Here is a 14,817-nt window from a genome sequence, read left to right as displayed (position 1 = left end):
CTCATGTTGCCAGGGAAACGGCCACCCACCTGCTTGCCCCAAAGTCTGTATCATAATGTAAAATATTTGTTCTACAACTTTTTTGGTCCTATTGAGGCAGCGTTGTTTATTATAAACATCACACGCCTGTATTGATTGTATTTACTGTTATCTGGTACTTACAGATACTTTCGTCAAAGAATCAGAGGTGACTTGAAGAAAGGAATCGTGACGTGGCATGCATGCGTTATCGTAGCATAAATCACATCAAGACGAACAATGCTATTTCGTGGCAGCAGATAAAAAGGATTAAACTTGGAAACAGGGGAAGGGAGAACAGGCATAGTCAAAGGCAAGGGTCCTAACAAACCCACTGAAAACATGTCCAAAACAGGGAGGAAAGTCTCTACTTAGTTGCTAGGGCTGCCGACTCCACTTTGACATTTTTGGAGATGTGAAAGTGGAGCCTGGATAGAGGCCGCCTCAGTGAGGTAAAATGCCATAGTGCTGTCCTGTCCACCTTCCAAAGCAACCATTTTCTCCAGGGGAACTGATCTCTGTTGTCTGAGGATCAGTTGTAAATGGGCGAGATCTCCAGGTCCCACCTGAAAGTTGACAATCTTTCTGGTAGTGCAGTGATAGCACAGATAGAGCCAGCCACCTCTCAAAGGAGGGACTATTTTGCAGCCATGGGGCCACCACAGAAAAGCCCCTCCCCAGAACCCACCTACCTCAACTCAGTGCGCAGGACTCTGAGTAAGGCTTCAGGCAGGTGCCCTCGGTAATCTCAGGGATTCTGCTTTTTAATTTGATTTTAATGAAATTGTAATGGGATTGCTTATGTTCCACTTTAAACATCCACTCTCTAGAGTCATCAAGGCAGGGTAGGTGATAAATCCAAATCTGTCATTATTTAATTGCTTAATAATAGGGTAATATCCTACAACAAAGACGGAGAGCAATTAAGTAGACATAGCCCTGGCCTGCAGGCTTAAAATATAAAAGGATTCCTGTCAGGGAAGTAAAGGTTTTTATCTGGTTTCATCACCACAGTTTCCACCAATGAACTCTGGGAGCTGTATTTTGCATACATACATCCCCCAAACTAACTCTATGTGTGTGTGTGTGTGCGCGCGCGCATGCGTGCGTGTGTGCGTGCGCACATACATGCACACACACACCCTTTTGGCTTCTCTTAAGCCGTTTATATGATGTAAGAGTTTTCTTAAAGTGGGTTAGAAAGCAGGTTTATGTACACATTGGTGGTGGAACGTTGCCGTCAAGTCGCAGCCAGCTTATGGCTACCCTGTTGGGTTTCCAAGGCAAGAGATGACTAGAGGTGGTTTGCCGTTGTCTGGCTCTGCATAGCGACCCTGGCCCTCCTAGGTGGTCTCCCATCCAAGTACTAACCAGGACTAACTCTGCTTAAGTTCCAAGATGATGGAGTCAGGTTAGCCTGGACCATGCATTCACATTACTGGGGGACTGTGGCAGCTGATCCTTTTAGGCATTCAATATATCACCTGGAAAAAAATGAGGCTTTTATGGCATTGTGCCCCACTAAGGTCCCAGTCCTCCAAGAGTTTCCCAACCTGGATCTGACAACCCTACCCCCCCCATCCCCTGATGGGGGGACCTGGAAAACCTAGAAAAAGCCATGTACGCTGCCCTGGCTCCTTGAAGGAGAGGTCAGGATAAAAATATATGAGGGAGGGGAGAGAGAGAGAAAGAGAGAGAGACTGACTGACTGACTGACTGACTGCCTTCTTTGGGTTTCTTCAAGTCCTGTTTTCAACTGATCAAGCTTAAATCTGTACGATATGCATGGGAAGCTGGGTCTTCAGCTTCTCGTCCTGGCACTGTAAGAGCAGCCTGCTATGCAAACATTAGTTAAGTAAACATTTTTTTCCCCATAAGAGAAGTAAACAGTATTATTAGCAGAAAAGGGAGGGTCTGTGGTCCAGGTTAGAGAACCGGTTTTGATTCCCCGGTATGAACAAGCCAGGCCAGTTGGCAACGGGCTTTAACTGTGGGCATCTCTCTTTATCCTCAGAGTGGCAGACCTGGGAGAATTTTGCTACCTAAGTATTTTCTCATTAGAGTGCTGCCATCATGGGAGAAGCGGTACCAGACCACAAAAAGGAAACTAAGCATCCAATCAGGCCTTTGAAATCAATACTGATGGGAAATAGCCAGTGGCTGAGCCAAACGCTCAGCCGGTCAACCGGATACCCACAAATCACCAACCTAATTCACCCCCATTCACCCGTCTGTAACCATCTGCACACCTGCCGTCAGAACTGAATCTCTTTTCATGCTTTGTGGTCTGCGTCTCAGTGAGAAAGGCAGGCTATAAGTGCTAATAATGCTAATAATCAGGGCTATTTTGGGGCAGGAACGCACAGGAACGGAGTTCCGGCTGGCTCCCAAGTTGGCCACGCCCAGCAGGAACTCATTAGCATAATAGGCCACACCCAACAGCAGAAACTCATTCGGATTGGCTACAATTAGGGGTGTGTGGCCTAACATGCAAAAAGCCCTGGGTTTTGACAACAAACAAGGTAAAGAGAATAAGAAGCAAAAGGTGGGTGTGGCTGGATGACCACACTTCTGGTAACATGGGGGTGTGGCCTAATATGCAAATGAGCTGTGCTGTCAGGGGTGCGGCCTAATATGCTAATGAGTTTCTGCTGTTGGGTATGACCTATTATGCTAATGAGTTCCTCCTGGGCTTTTTCTACAAAAAAAGCCCTGCTTATTCCCAGCCTTGGTACACAAACTCCTACCTGGCTTGCCATGCTGTAATCTCCCACCCCAATGGAACAGCAGGAGCAGGGAGAGGGGTGTCATTGCACGATGCTGTGAAATCACTTCCCGATCCATACCCAAAAGCGATGATGTGTGATGCTCTGGGAATTTCCCTGAAGTCTATAGTAAAAACCATAGAGACTTGAGGGATTCCTAGAGTGTCACAGAATGTCATTGCTTCACTTCTGAATATGAAGCATGATGATGAGCCCTCAATTCCTCATTGTTCCTGGTGGCAGCCAATCAGGGGTTGGCAACCCTACATCCTGCCCCCACCCTCCATTCACCCCCTGCTTACTAATGGGACAGTGGAAGAAAATGGGTAGGAGTAGGGTTGCCAGGTCCCTCTGGCAACTGGCAGGGGATGGGGGGGGGACTTACCAGGAGAAAGAGAAAGGCCCAGACCACATTGCCAGTGTCACACAGGAAGTGACATCATGCCAGTAACTTCCGGGTGACACTAGCACTTGGGCAAAAACTCTATGCAAAAACTGGTAAACCTCCCACTGGCCAGCTGATCAGGGCCTAGTGGTGGAGGACACTCCAGCGGGGAGTCTGGCAACCCTAGGGAGAAGCAATGCTGCACAGCACAGTGATATCACTTCTGGTTAAACAGTAGGGTTGCCAACCTCCAAGGGGCACTTGGAGATCCCTCAGGATTACAATTGATTTCCAAATGACCAAGATCAGTTTCTCTGTAGAATATGGATGCTTTGGAGTGTGAACTCTATGCCATTATACCCCGCTGAGATCCCTCCCCAACCCTACCTTTCTCAGGCTCCACCCCCAAAATCTCCAAGTATTTCCCAACACAGAGCCGGCAATCATAGCACCTAGAAGAGATGCCACCGATGAATGCTTTGGAGTGTGAACTCTATGCCATTATACCCCGCTGAGATCCCTCCCCAACCCTAACTTACTCAGGCTCCACCCCCAAAATCTCCAAGTATTTCCCAACACAGAGCCGGCAACCATAGCACCTAGAAGTGATGCCACCGTGTCAAACAACTCCATAGGAATTCCCCTGATCTCTTTACTGTTCGGGGACATTCCTAGAGTGTCACTCAACATAGTGATATTCCTTCCAGATCTTCAGACAAAAGTGATGTCACTGCGTTTCTTAGGCCGTACTCACACAAACATGGAACTATAGTCTGACAGCCCTTTCCCATTTGTTCAAATAGGGTTGCCAGCATAAGCCTGGGTGGGGAAATACCTGACGATTTTGAGGGCGGGGCTTGGGGAAGGCGGGGCTTGGGGAGAGGTGGGACCTCAGCAGATTACAATGCTAGAGTTAGGGTTCCCAGGTCCATCTTCGGCCCCAGTGGGGACTTTGGGGGGGGTGTTCCCAGAGGGGGTGAGGCATCCCCAACGTGATGATGTCACATTGGGAATGTCCAGGCTTCGGCCGCAGCCAGAGGGGCCCCGCCCACTCTATCTCCCATGCGGCTTGGAGATCGGGCGTGCGGAGCCCTTTCCCACTGGCTGCCTGCACTTAAAGGGAGCCCCTTTAAGTGCAAGCAGCTGGGGGGCCTTGCACCTTCCAAAGCAGACATTTTCTCCAGGCAAACTGATCTCTGTTGCCTGGAGGTCAGTTGCAAACCCATGAGATCTCCGCCACCTCCTGGAGATGAGCTGCAAATTAGCTGCAGTTGTTTCCTCCTCATAGTAATGGGGTTCGAGCCAGGTCCCTTGGCTCTCCAGGCTGTGGTAAAGTACATTACTCTCCCATAGCTCCACCCCATGATTTGGCCATGGAGAACTGCAAAATGCAAGGGGAAGGCTTTTACAGTTTCTATGCCTGTTAAGAACATAAGAACATAAGATACACCAATGTTGGATCAGGCCAAAGGCCCATCCAGTCCACCTCTGCTCCATATGCTTATCCAATTCCCTTTTGAAGCCGTCCATGCTTGTAGCCGCCACCACTTCCTGTGGCACTGAATTCCATGTGTTGTTTCCCCAATCCAGATCTCCTCCACAGCTGCTTTCCTCCCGTGGCCCCGGGGGTTTCAAATGTGTGGCTGCCTGAGGGATTAGTGTCCAGAACCCCACAGTGAGGGAAACAGCTGGGAGGAGATATGATTTGAAATGGGAAAGTGGTAGGCAGCAAATATAGCTAAAAATAACCCAATACTTTTTATTCTCTGCCTTCTGCAGCAGCTTTTCAAAGCAGTGAACAAACAATAAGCATCATTAGGCTGCACTTCTGCATATGATGGGGCCTTGGGTTGCCATTCCCCCAATGGGGGCAGGTTCTGCCCACTTTTGGGGGGCCCAATCCGTTGCCCCTGATCCAGCCAGCGGGGGAACCCCCGTCCCAAAAGTCCCTGTGTGCGCCAATGTGCCCGGCACAATGACATCACCCGGAGGTCTAGGATTTGAGGGGAAAACTCTATGTTTACCATAGAGTTTTTCCTCAAATGATAGTGTATCCCCCTTCAACATGCCCTCACTTTGTACACACACTGAAAAGTCCCGGGCAGAGAGAGGGACACCAACCCCCGCCGCCGCCGGCAGCCAGGTAAGACCTGGCAACCCTAATGGAGCCTAATGTGTCAGAGAGGAGATGTGAGAGAGGATTTATCAGGGATCATTCCCAGAGTCCCAAATAATAATAATTCAGCAAGAAAGGGGGAAAGCAGCATCAGTACATTTTCAAGCCTGTGAGGAGGGATCACAGAATCTAGGCTCCGGTGAAGGGGGTAGCTTTCAAGGCCGTTTTCGTAGTTCTTTTCTGTTTTGTTTTAAACAACATAGGAGCGTAAGAAGTGCCCTGTTAGATCAGACCAGTGATCCACCTAGTCCAGCATCCTGTCTCAGACAGCGGCCAACCAGCGCTGCAAGTTAATCACTTCTGCCAGCCTAAGCAACAATTCTGATAACAAACCAACAGGTGGGGGTGGTGACTTCTATAGTCAAGAAAGCGAACCCCTAGGCAGAAAATCTCTCTTAAAGGAGACCAGTTTCTAGACACAGTTAGAAGGGATCCTAGAGGTCACCTACTGCAACCCCCTTGCTCAGTGCAGGAATTAGTCAGCTACAGCTCCCCACTCTGCTTAAAGGAGCACATATCTTTTTTAAAAAGTTTTTAAATGATTAAAAAAACTATTTACATGAAACTTTCTTGTGGGGCTGTGTCTTTAAGAAAGGGGGCAGAGCCCCCAAAAGCCCCACCATAGCTACGGGCCTGCTCCTGGCTTTGGGAGTCAGAAGTTGACTCCCTGTGAACATAGATGTTTCCTTTTGTCCCCATGGCTAGTACCCCCTGATAGACCTCTCATCCACAAATCTCGCTAATCGTCTTTTAAAGCAACCTGTGCCTGTGGTAGGGTTGCCAGCTTTGGACTATGAATTTCCTGGAGATTTGGGGGGTGGAGCCTAGAGAGGACTGGATTTGGGGAGGGGAGAGACCTCAGTGGGGTATAATTCCATAGAGTCCAGATTCCGAAGCAGACATTTTCTCCAGGGGAACTGATTTCTTTTATCTGGAGACCAGTTGTAAATCCAGGAGACCTAAAGACTCAAAACATTCTTGTGTTAACAGTTCAACAAATTCCTAATGGTTAATAAATGTCCACAAAACTAAGAGGAGTAACAATTGATAGATGTCTACAAAACACAGTTGCTAAGAGGTGTGGCGATGGACCGCCCAGGTTCCCATCCGTTTCCTTTCAGGCCTTCGTTAGGCCACCTCCAGTGATGGAGCACCAAGCTCTACATATTTCTCTTGACTGTATACAGCAGTCTATAACTCTTCCAACTGGCTTGAATAATAGAGGCTCTAAACTTACCGTCTGTTGCCACACCTCTTAGCAACTGTGTTTTGTGGACATCTATCGACTGTTACTCCTCTTAGTTTTGTGGACATTTATTAACTGTTAGGAATTGGACTGTTATTGGACTATTTACATTGGTGTCTTTGGAATGGATCTGAAGGGCTATTTAGAGTACTACATTGTTCATATAAGAATGTTTTGAATCAAGTGTTAAGTATTTTTGGGTACGGCGTTACAGTTTTTGACTGTGTTGTTATATGCACAACCCTCTTTGCTGTACTTCCATGTATTTATTCTAAACCTCCAGGTGATAGCTGGAGATCTCCTGCTATTACAACTGATCTCCCGGTGACAGAGATCAGTTCAGCTGGAGAAAACGGCCACTTTGGAAGCTGGACTCTATGGCATCATATCCCATTGAAGTCTCTCCCCTCCCCAAACCCCACTCTCCTCAGGTTCCACCCCTAAAACCTCCAGGTATTTCACTGGCCAGATGTGGGGTTCCCAAGTCCAAAATACTCACCGGCGGGGGAGCCTTGGCCGGCTCCGGGAGCTGGAGGGAAAACCATAGAGTTTTCCCTCCAACGATCCAGGCCACGCTCCCAATGTGGTTGACGTGCACGTCACTTCCTGTGATGCTGCGCTTCGGGGGGTGGAGTTCCCCCCGGGGCCTGATTCCGCGGCGGCGGAAATCGGGCCTCCCAAGTGGGGGTTTACCCGCCACCCGCCCCCACTTGGCAGCCCTATCCCTCCTGCTCAAAACAATCAGTTCAGTATGAAAGAAATATACTCTGTAAGGGGCAGTGTGTTGCATCCAGTGATGTGCTTGCACAAAACGTCTCTACTTTCCTCTCCCCCAGCAGCCATTTCTGATCCTGGGAATGCTATTTCTCATGGTTGCTGGACTCATGCAGACAAACATCCACAGTATGGAAGGGGGAGGGGGTGAAATCGCTCCCTCCTCCTGTCAGCCTTCTGCTCATGAATCACTGATCCAACCCAATCTATTCAGAGAAGGTGCTGCCGCCTAGAGTTCTCCTGGGGTTACAACTGATCTCCAGGCTGCAGTAATCTGTTTCCCTGGAGGAAATTGTCGCTTCCAAGCAATGTTCCCTCTAAGCTGTGGAGTCTCGTGAGCAAAAATTCTACTTTGTGAGCTACCGGCATTAAAGTTGTGAGCAAACAATTTGGCTACTGCATCAATTCGTTTGCTCTGGAGCCCTCCTTCCTGAACGAAGGCAAAAATGTGTGAGCCGGAGGCTAAAAAACTGTGAGCTAGCTCACACTAGCTCAGCTTAGAGGGAACACTGCTTCCAAGGGCAAACTGTGGCATCACTTCCCTGCTGAGCTCCTCCCTCCCTTCCACAAATCCTGCCCTCCCCAGTCTCCATCCCAAATCTCCAGAAATTTCCCAAACTGGAGTTGGCAACCGTAGTTTAGAGTAGCTACAATTGACATAAGGCGTAGGGGGAGGAAGAGCGAGATCAGGCTCCTCCAGTCACTGAGAGGTTAGAAAATATTGGAGGTGGAGATTTTGGGGGACAGGATAGAATTTCCAAATTCTTTATCCTCCCTACCCCGTACCATGCTTCCTTACACCAAGGCGCACGGAATGCTGTTACCTTCCCACCAAAGTGGTACCTATTTATCTACTTGCAATTTCTTGCTTTCGAACTGCTAGGTTGGTAGGAACTTAGCAGGGTATAATTCTGTAGAGCCCACCTTCCAAAGCGGCCATTTTCTCCAGGGGAACTGATCTCTGTCACCTGGGAATCCGTTCTCATCCCAGGGGATCTTCAGTTACCATCTGGATGTCGGGAACATGTTTTCGGTGCCAGGAAACATGTTTTTGTCCCTTTTCTTAAAAATCAACTTCTGTGTATTTTTTGCCCACCAAACCTCTAACAGGACATTCGGCGTTCAGGACTGACATAAGATGCACGGATTTTGCATTCAAATAAAATGACAATGCGCCCGCCTACCGTTCCAAGCCTTAAAGACGCTTTTTGTTTAAAGGTGGCAGATAGACTGCAGAGATATTTTTGCAAGGCTATCTGCCACCTTTAAACAAAAAGCGTCTTTAAGGCTTGGAACGGTAGGCGGGCGCAATTTTTATTCCTCAGGGCAGCCCTTCCTCTGGCCACACCCACTCAAGAGGGATTCCCACCTCTCCCGAAGACCATTTCTCCTCCACCACCTCCACTATCTAAAGTTGCCAGTTCCCCCCTGGCCTCTGGTGGGGTATGGGGGGGGCAGGGTTGCCCAATCCAGTTTGGGAAACTCCTGGAGATTTGGGGATGGAGCTTGGGGAGGACAGGAACCTCAGTGGGGTACAATGACATAAATTCCACCCTCCAAAGCATCCATTTTCTCCAGGAGAACTGATCTCTGTTGTCTGTAGATAAACTGTAATTCGAGGGGGTCCCCAGGCTCCACCTGGAAGCTGGCATCCCTACCACTATCCCATTTTTACCAGGAGAGAAAATAAATTTGCCTTGCCGGCAACATGTTGTAACATAACTTTCGTCTGGAAGCATAACTATTTACGACTTCTGACAACTCCAACACCAAAAGGCAGACAGGTCCAGACCACTGGAACAATTACTTGTAAAGGTCTTTCTGAGGAATTACCTGTTTATGTCATTACTTTCTTGTCCTGGCAGCATCAATAATCCCATGAAGATCTTTTCACGTGCGCAGTCCTAAAGTCTGCTGCATTTTCAGACCTTGCCACAAAAATATAACGACAACATCCAAAAGATGAGCTTACCGGAGCCTTAAACTAGTTTGGTGTAGTGGTTAAGTGCGCGGGCTCTAATCTGGGAGAACTGGGTTTGATTCCCCACTCCTCCACTTGCACCTGGCTGGATGACCTTGGGCAAGTTGTAGTTCTGATAAGAGCTGTCCTTGGAAAAAAGAGCAGTTTCTGTCAGAGCTCTCTCAGCCCCACCTACCTCACAGGGTGTCTGTTGTGGGGAGGGGGAGGGGAAGGAGTTTATAAGCCGCTCTGAGACACATTTGGGTAGTGAAGGGTGGGGTATAAATCCAATCTCTTCTTCTTCTAGATTTGGGAGTCCTCTGGTGCACATAGAGTCCTCTGGCCAGCATAGAGTGTTTGCCCAAATGCAACAGGTGACATCATCATGCTGGGCATGTCAGGTGGGGCTCTTCGGAGGCGGGGCTTCCCCGCCAGCCAGCTGGCCAGCAGTGGATTGGGGAGCCCGAAATCAGAGGAACCCCCGGCCCCATCGGGGGAATGGCAACCCTAGCTGGTTCTGGCCCGCAGGCCATCTATTTGACACCCCTGCTCTATGGCGTTATGCCCCACTATACCCTCTCCAAATGAAGGGTTGCAAACCAACAACTTCCTACGATGGAGGCAGTTGTTTCTGAATAAGGCTCCCTATGGACACCAAGATGATGCCTGACAGGTTCTTCTGAAACACCTCCTGCTCCAGTGAGCTGGTGGAAATCCAGGACTGGCTCTTTGCTTTGGGAAAGAGATCCTTTGTCAAAGAAAGGAAAGGGCCCCAGGAAACCCATGGATGGGAGCCATGGCACCCCCAACCACCACTCTGGGGATCACTGGGTAAGAGTGTCAACTCAAAAAAAAAAAGTGCTACCCTGACCTGGACAGCCCAGGCAAGCCCAATCTCGTCAGGTCTCGGAAGCTAAGCAGGGTCGACTCTGCCAAGTGCTTGGATGGGAGACCTCCTTGGAATACCAGAGGCGGGAGGGCAGGGGCAGGCTTTATTCAGTCACCTCTCTGAATATTCTCCAAACCCCCAGTAGGGGTCAGTCACCAGAGGTCGCCATGACTTCCGGGCGCGCACACACTCAGATGCACATAAATGCTCGTATGAACAAAACAAAACAAATGTTATGTATTAAGATGGCTGAGACCGCGTGCGCAACAAAACAAAACAAATGTTATGTATTAAGATGGCTGCGACCGCGTGCGCCTGGCCATGCGGTCTACAGGACTTACAGACCTTTGGGTCTAGAACAATAGCCACCGCTGATCCTAGTGCGGACCAATGGGAATGCTAGGATCCTGTAGAGAACCTATCATTACAGGGGCCATGTATATAGAACCTATCATGGGAAGAGGGGGGTGCTGAGTGGGAGTGAGTGCACGAATATGAGCCGGCCTCGTACCAGCTAAATCATCTCTTTTCGTTCCGATGTAATCAATAAATGTGAGCTGATTTCACTATGCTATGCCTGGACCTCCACTAATTTACAACAAAAAAACCAAAAATAATCTGTGCACAGTCCAAGCGGATTTCTTGTTTCCCCACAGCAGAATGCCAGTTCCCACATACCATTTTGTTTTACAAGAGTTCAGAGCAAACAGGGTGAAAAAATGGGATTGTATCACTGCATCCTATATTCCACAAAGTCTGCCTCCCCGTTGATCCAAAGAAGCCTCAAACAATTTTATTCTCCTGCTTTTTTCTCTCTTTCTCTGTGCCTCAGGGTCAGCTCTGCATTGTTACAAATGCGACTTTACCTTTTCCGGCATGCCCTGCATCACCAAAAATGTTACCTGCGAAGCTGATGATGTTTGTGCAACCATCAAAGGGTCTGTAGGTAAGCGTGCTTTTTCGTTGCCTCCATTCCCCTCCCTTTCCCCTGATTCTGCTCTCTGCCCTTCTTCCTTCCAACACAAGTGTATTCCTCTGTGAGACAACTTTCAAGGCAATCCTGTGGCCTCATGTGAGTTTAGAAATCACACTTGATTTCAGAATTCATATTCTAAACCCACCAAAGCTTCATAACTTTGTTAAGGTATTCCAGTGATTGGTTTCCTTAATGTCTGCTAAATTAGCAACATGGATTTTGTGGTGAAGAACATCCACAAAAGTCAACTAGACTCTGGCATGATGGATGGCGTGGGATGAAAAATGAAGTTTGGTGTTTCTATGACGCACTAATGTTCTGAGACTTCCCCTCCCCCCCGATTCATTTGAGCTGCTGAGCCCTCCCAGGTGTGTAGCATTCCCGGCCCTCTACCAACAAATGCCAGGAGATTTGGGAAGCAGTGACCAGAGAGGGTGGAGTTGCTGAAAGATATGGCATTGCCTTGACTGTGGCTCAGTGGTGGATCATCTGCTTGGCATGCAGAAGGTCCCAGAAGAAATCAGGACCCTGCAGGACCTGTTTCACTTCCTTCAAGATGGAGCTCTTCCACAAGGCCTTTGACTAGGGAGCCACACAATATATACTTAGGCCCTGGTCCCAATATCAGTATCAACAGCAATATTGATATTAACAGTGTTAGCATAAGACATGGATTTTGTGGTGAAGAACATCCACAAAAGTCAACTAGACTCTGGCATGATGGATGGCGTGGGATGAAAAATGAAGTTTGGTGTTTCTATGACGCACTAATGTTCTGAGACTTCCCCTCCCCCCCGATTCATTTGAGCTGCTGAGCCCTCCCAGGTGTGTAGCATTCCCGGCCCTCTACCAACAAATGCCAGGAGATTTGGGAAGCAGTGACCAGAGAGGGTGGAGTTGCTGAAAGATATGGCATTGCCTTGACTGTGGCTCAGTGGTGGATCATCTGCTTGGCATGCAGAAGGTCCCAGAAGAAATCAGGACCCTGCAGGACCTGTTTCACTTCCTTCAAGATGGAGCTCTTCCACAAGGCCTTTGACTAGGGAGCCACACAATATATACTTAGGCCCTGGTCCCAATATCAGTATCAACAGCAATATTGATATTAACAGTGTTAGCATAAGAACATAAGCGATGCCAATGTTGGATCAGGCCAAAGGCCCATCCAGTCCAACACTCTGTATCACACAGTGGCCAGAAATACCAGGTGCCATCAGGAGGTCCACCAGTGAGGCCAGGACATTAGAAGCCCTCCCACTGTTGACCCCCCCAAGCACCAAGATGACAGAGCATCACTTGCCCCAGAGTCCCTATCTATACCTTGTGGCTAATAGCCACTGATGGACCTCTGCTCCATATCTGATTCCCTTTTGAAGCCGTCCATGCTTGTAGCAGCATCTTTAATACAGGCAGATATAGCCCGGACTATGATGTTTGCTGACTGTATGTTCCATTGGATGCTGCTACCACCCACCATCACATACGAATTATTGCAGAACTAGCACTTTGTATGTTTTTATATGTATATTGTTATGATTATGATATGTTTATGATTCTATTTAAATCTCTTTTGGTTGTGCAATTCTCTATTTTATGGAAGCCGCCTTGAGCCTGCCACTGCAGGGAGGGCGGGGTATAAATTAAATAAACAAATAAATAAATAATAAGGTCCTAGGTCCAATCCCCAGCATCTCCCGCTAAAATATCTGGCAGCAGGTGATGCGAAAGACATCTGCCTGAGACCCTGGAGAGCCCTGCCAGTCTGAGGAGACAATACTGACTTTGACAGACCAACAGTCTGAGTCAGCATAAGGCAGCTTTATGTGTTCACTTTCAGGTGACACTCTAGGAATTTCCACTAATCTCAATGCTAAAGACCACAGAGACTAGGGGAAATTCCTAGAGAGTCACCATCAATGCCACCCCTCCCCTACATTTTTCCCCTCCTCCTCCTCAAGTATCAAGGATAGGAGACTGAGGGTGGGGCAGAGGATTGCTCACTGGCATCATTAGCATAGTCATTAAAAAAACTTGCAAACCCCTTCTTCCTCACAAGAAGGCTCTGTAGTTTCATTAACCTCTTTTTCTTTCCCTGATCAAAATTTTCTATGTATTTTAGGTAATAAGAAGCCAGAGCAGTTTACCAGAAATTCAATTTACATAAACACACAAGGGGAAAGTGGGGGGGGGGGACAGAAATAAAAGTACAATAAAGGGCAATACAAACAATAAATTGCAATAAATTACACCCTGGGTTTATCCCAGATCCCCAAGATCAGCTGACTCAGGGCTGCAGGCTAAGGAACAGAAGCCTTTGGTCACACCCAGGTCAAAATTACTGCAAACAGGAAGGGAACCAGAAATTCAGCTCAGAACTTATGAGCTGGCAAAGATGTTCCCAGGATTCTCCCTTGCTTTGCTCATCCTCAGGCTGTGCCTAGGGAGGGGATTTGTTTGGGGTTGTGGGTTTTTTAAAATTTTACATATTTCGATGCCTGCCTTTCTCCTGACCATGTCCGCACCCAAGGTGGGTGTAACAGGAAAGCTCAGGGAAGCAGATGTGCTCAGCCCTGATGCTTCTCAGCAGGGTCCAGATGTCCTTGAGAATTCCCCTTCCTTTGCTCCTTTTGACAGGGAGCTAAATATGGGCAGGCATGAGATTTAGGGGGAGGGAGGGGCTGTGGCTCAGTGGTAAAGCATCTGCTGGGCATGCAGAGAATCTCAGGTTCAGTCTCCAGTACCTCCAGTTAAGGATCAGGTCGTGAAAGACCTCTTCTGCCTGAGACCCTAGAAAGCCTCTGCCACTCTTAGACAATTCAGACCTTGACGGACCAATGGGTCTGATTCAGGATAAGGGAGCTTCACGTTTGTGCGCATGTGACTGCTGCCAAAACATCTCCTTCCGTAACTACTATTTTTCCCACCTTGTCTCTTCCCCTGTAGGTGGCCACAATGTAATCGAGAGGAAGGACTGCGTCTCCAGGAAAGACTGCAACACAAACTCCACTGAGACATACCTAAAGATCAAATACACCACCACTTATTACTGCTGTGACGGAGACGCATGCAACTCGGCCACCACGCTGTCCTCTGCTCACCTTTCCCTATCCATGGCACTGGCCATGCTGGGCTTCTGGTTTACTCAGCTGCTCTAAACACTCTCCCCCCACCCCCAATCAAAGAGAGGGAGCAACTTCTCCAGGAGAGCAAGAAAAGTTAAACTTACTACACGCTCGATTGAGTAGCTACTCTTTGTTTAATGAAAGAATTGTATTTTTCTCCATCTGTGCTCGTGCAATGCTGGACAAAGTTACACTCTCCTCAGTCCATTAAAGGACTTAGAAGGGTGTTGCTCTAATTAACTACTGTACTCTTGGATCAAATAAATCAAGTATCTGTGGAATAAATTAAGGGGAATTGGTTGGAAGAAGGAAGTTCCTTCCCTTTTCTTTTGACACCCCCTTTTGTCCTTGTCTGTTGTTTTATTCTGAATACAAGACCCTCATTGGATTGCAAGTTTTTACCACACATCTGCACCCGTAAGTGCCAAAACTGGAGTGCCATAAGTGCCAAACTGGAGAGTCAGTTTGTTGTAGCCAGTTTGAGCGCGGACTCTAATCTGGGAGGA

The 14,817-nt window shown here is 48.1% G+C and overlaps 1 protein-coding gene across 1 annotated transcript in view; it reads left to right on the top strand.

The window, feature by feature from the left end:
* Positions 1-14,646, top strand: part of LOC107118274 (phospholipase A2 inhibitor and Ly6/PLAUR domain-containing protein-like) — a 21,115-nt gene extending 6,469 nt beyond the window's left edge. Inside the window, exons 2-3 of the mRNA XM_015420581.1 lie at positions 11,046-11,159; positions 14,133-14,646. Coding sequence (XP_015276067.1) covers positions 11,046-11,159; positions 14,133-14,344 — 326 coding nt within the window. The 3' untranslated portion in view covers positions 14,345-14,646. The remainder of the gene's footprint in view (positions 1-11,045; positions 11,160-14,132) is intronic.
* The last annotated feature ends 171 nt before the right edge of the window (positions 14,647-14,817 follow it).

The sequence above is a fragment of the Gekko japonicus genome, unplaced genomic scaffold, assembly GCF_001447785.1.
Source record: "Gekko japonicus isolate JY-2015 unplaced genomic scaffold, Gekko_japonicus_V1.1 scaffold753, whole genome shotgun sequence".
Classification (NCBI taxonomy): domain Eukaryota; kingdom Metazoa; phylum Chordata; class Lepidosauria; order Squamata; family Gekkonidae; genus Gekko; species Gekko japonicus.
Note: the sequence above shows the minus strand (reverse complement) of the source record. Positions and strands in the feature narration are given on the sequence as shown.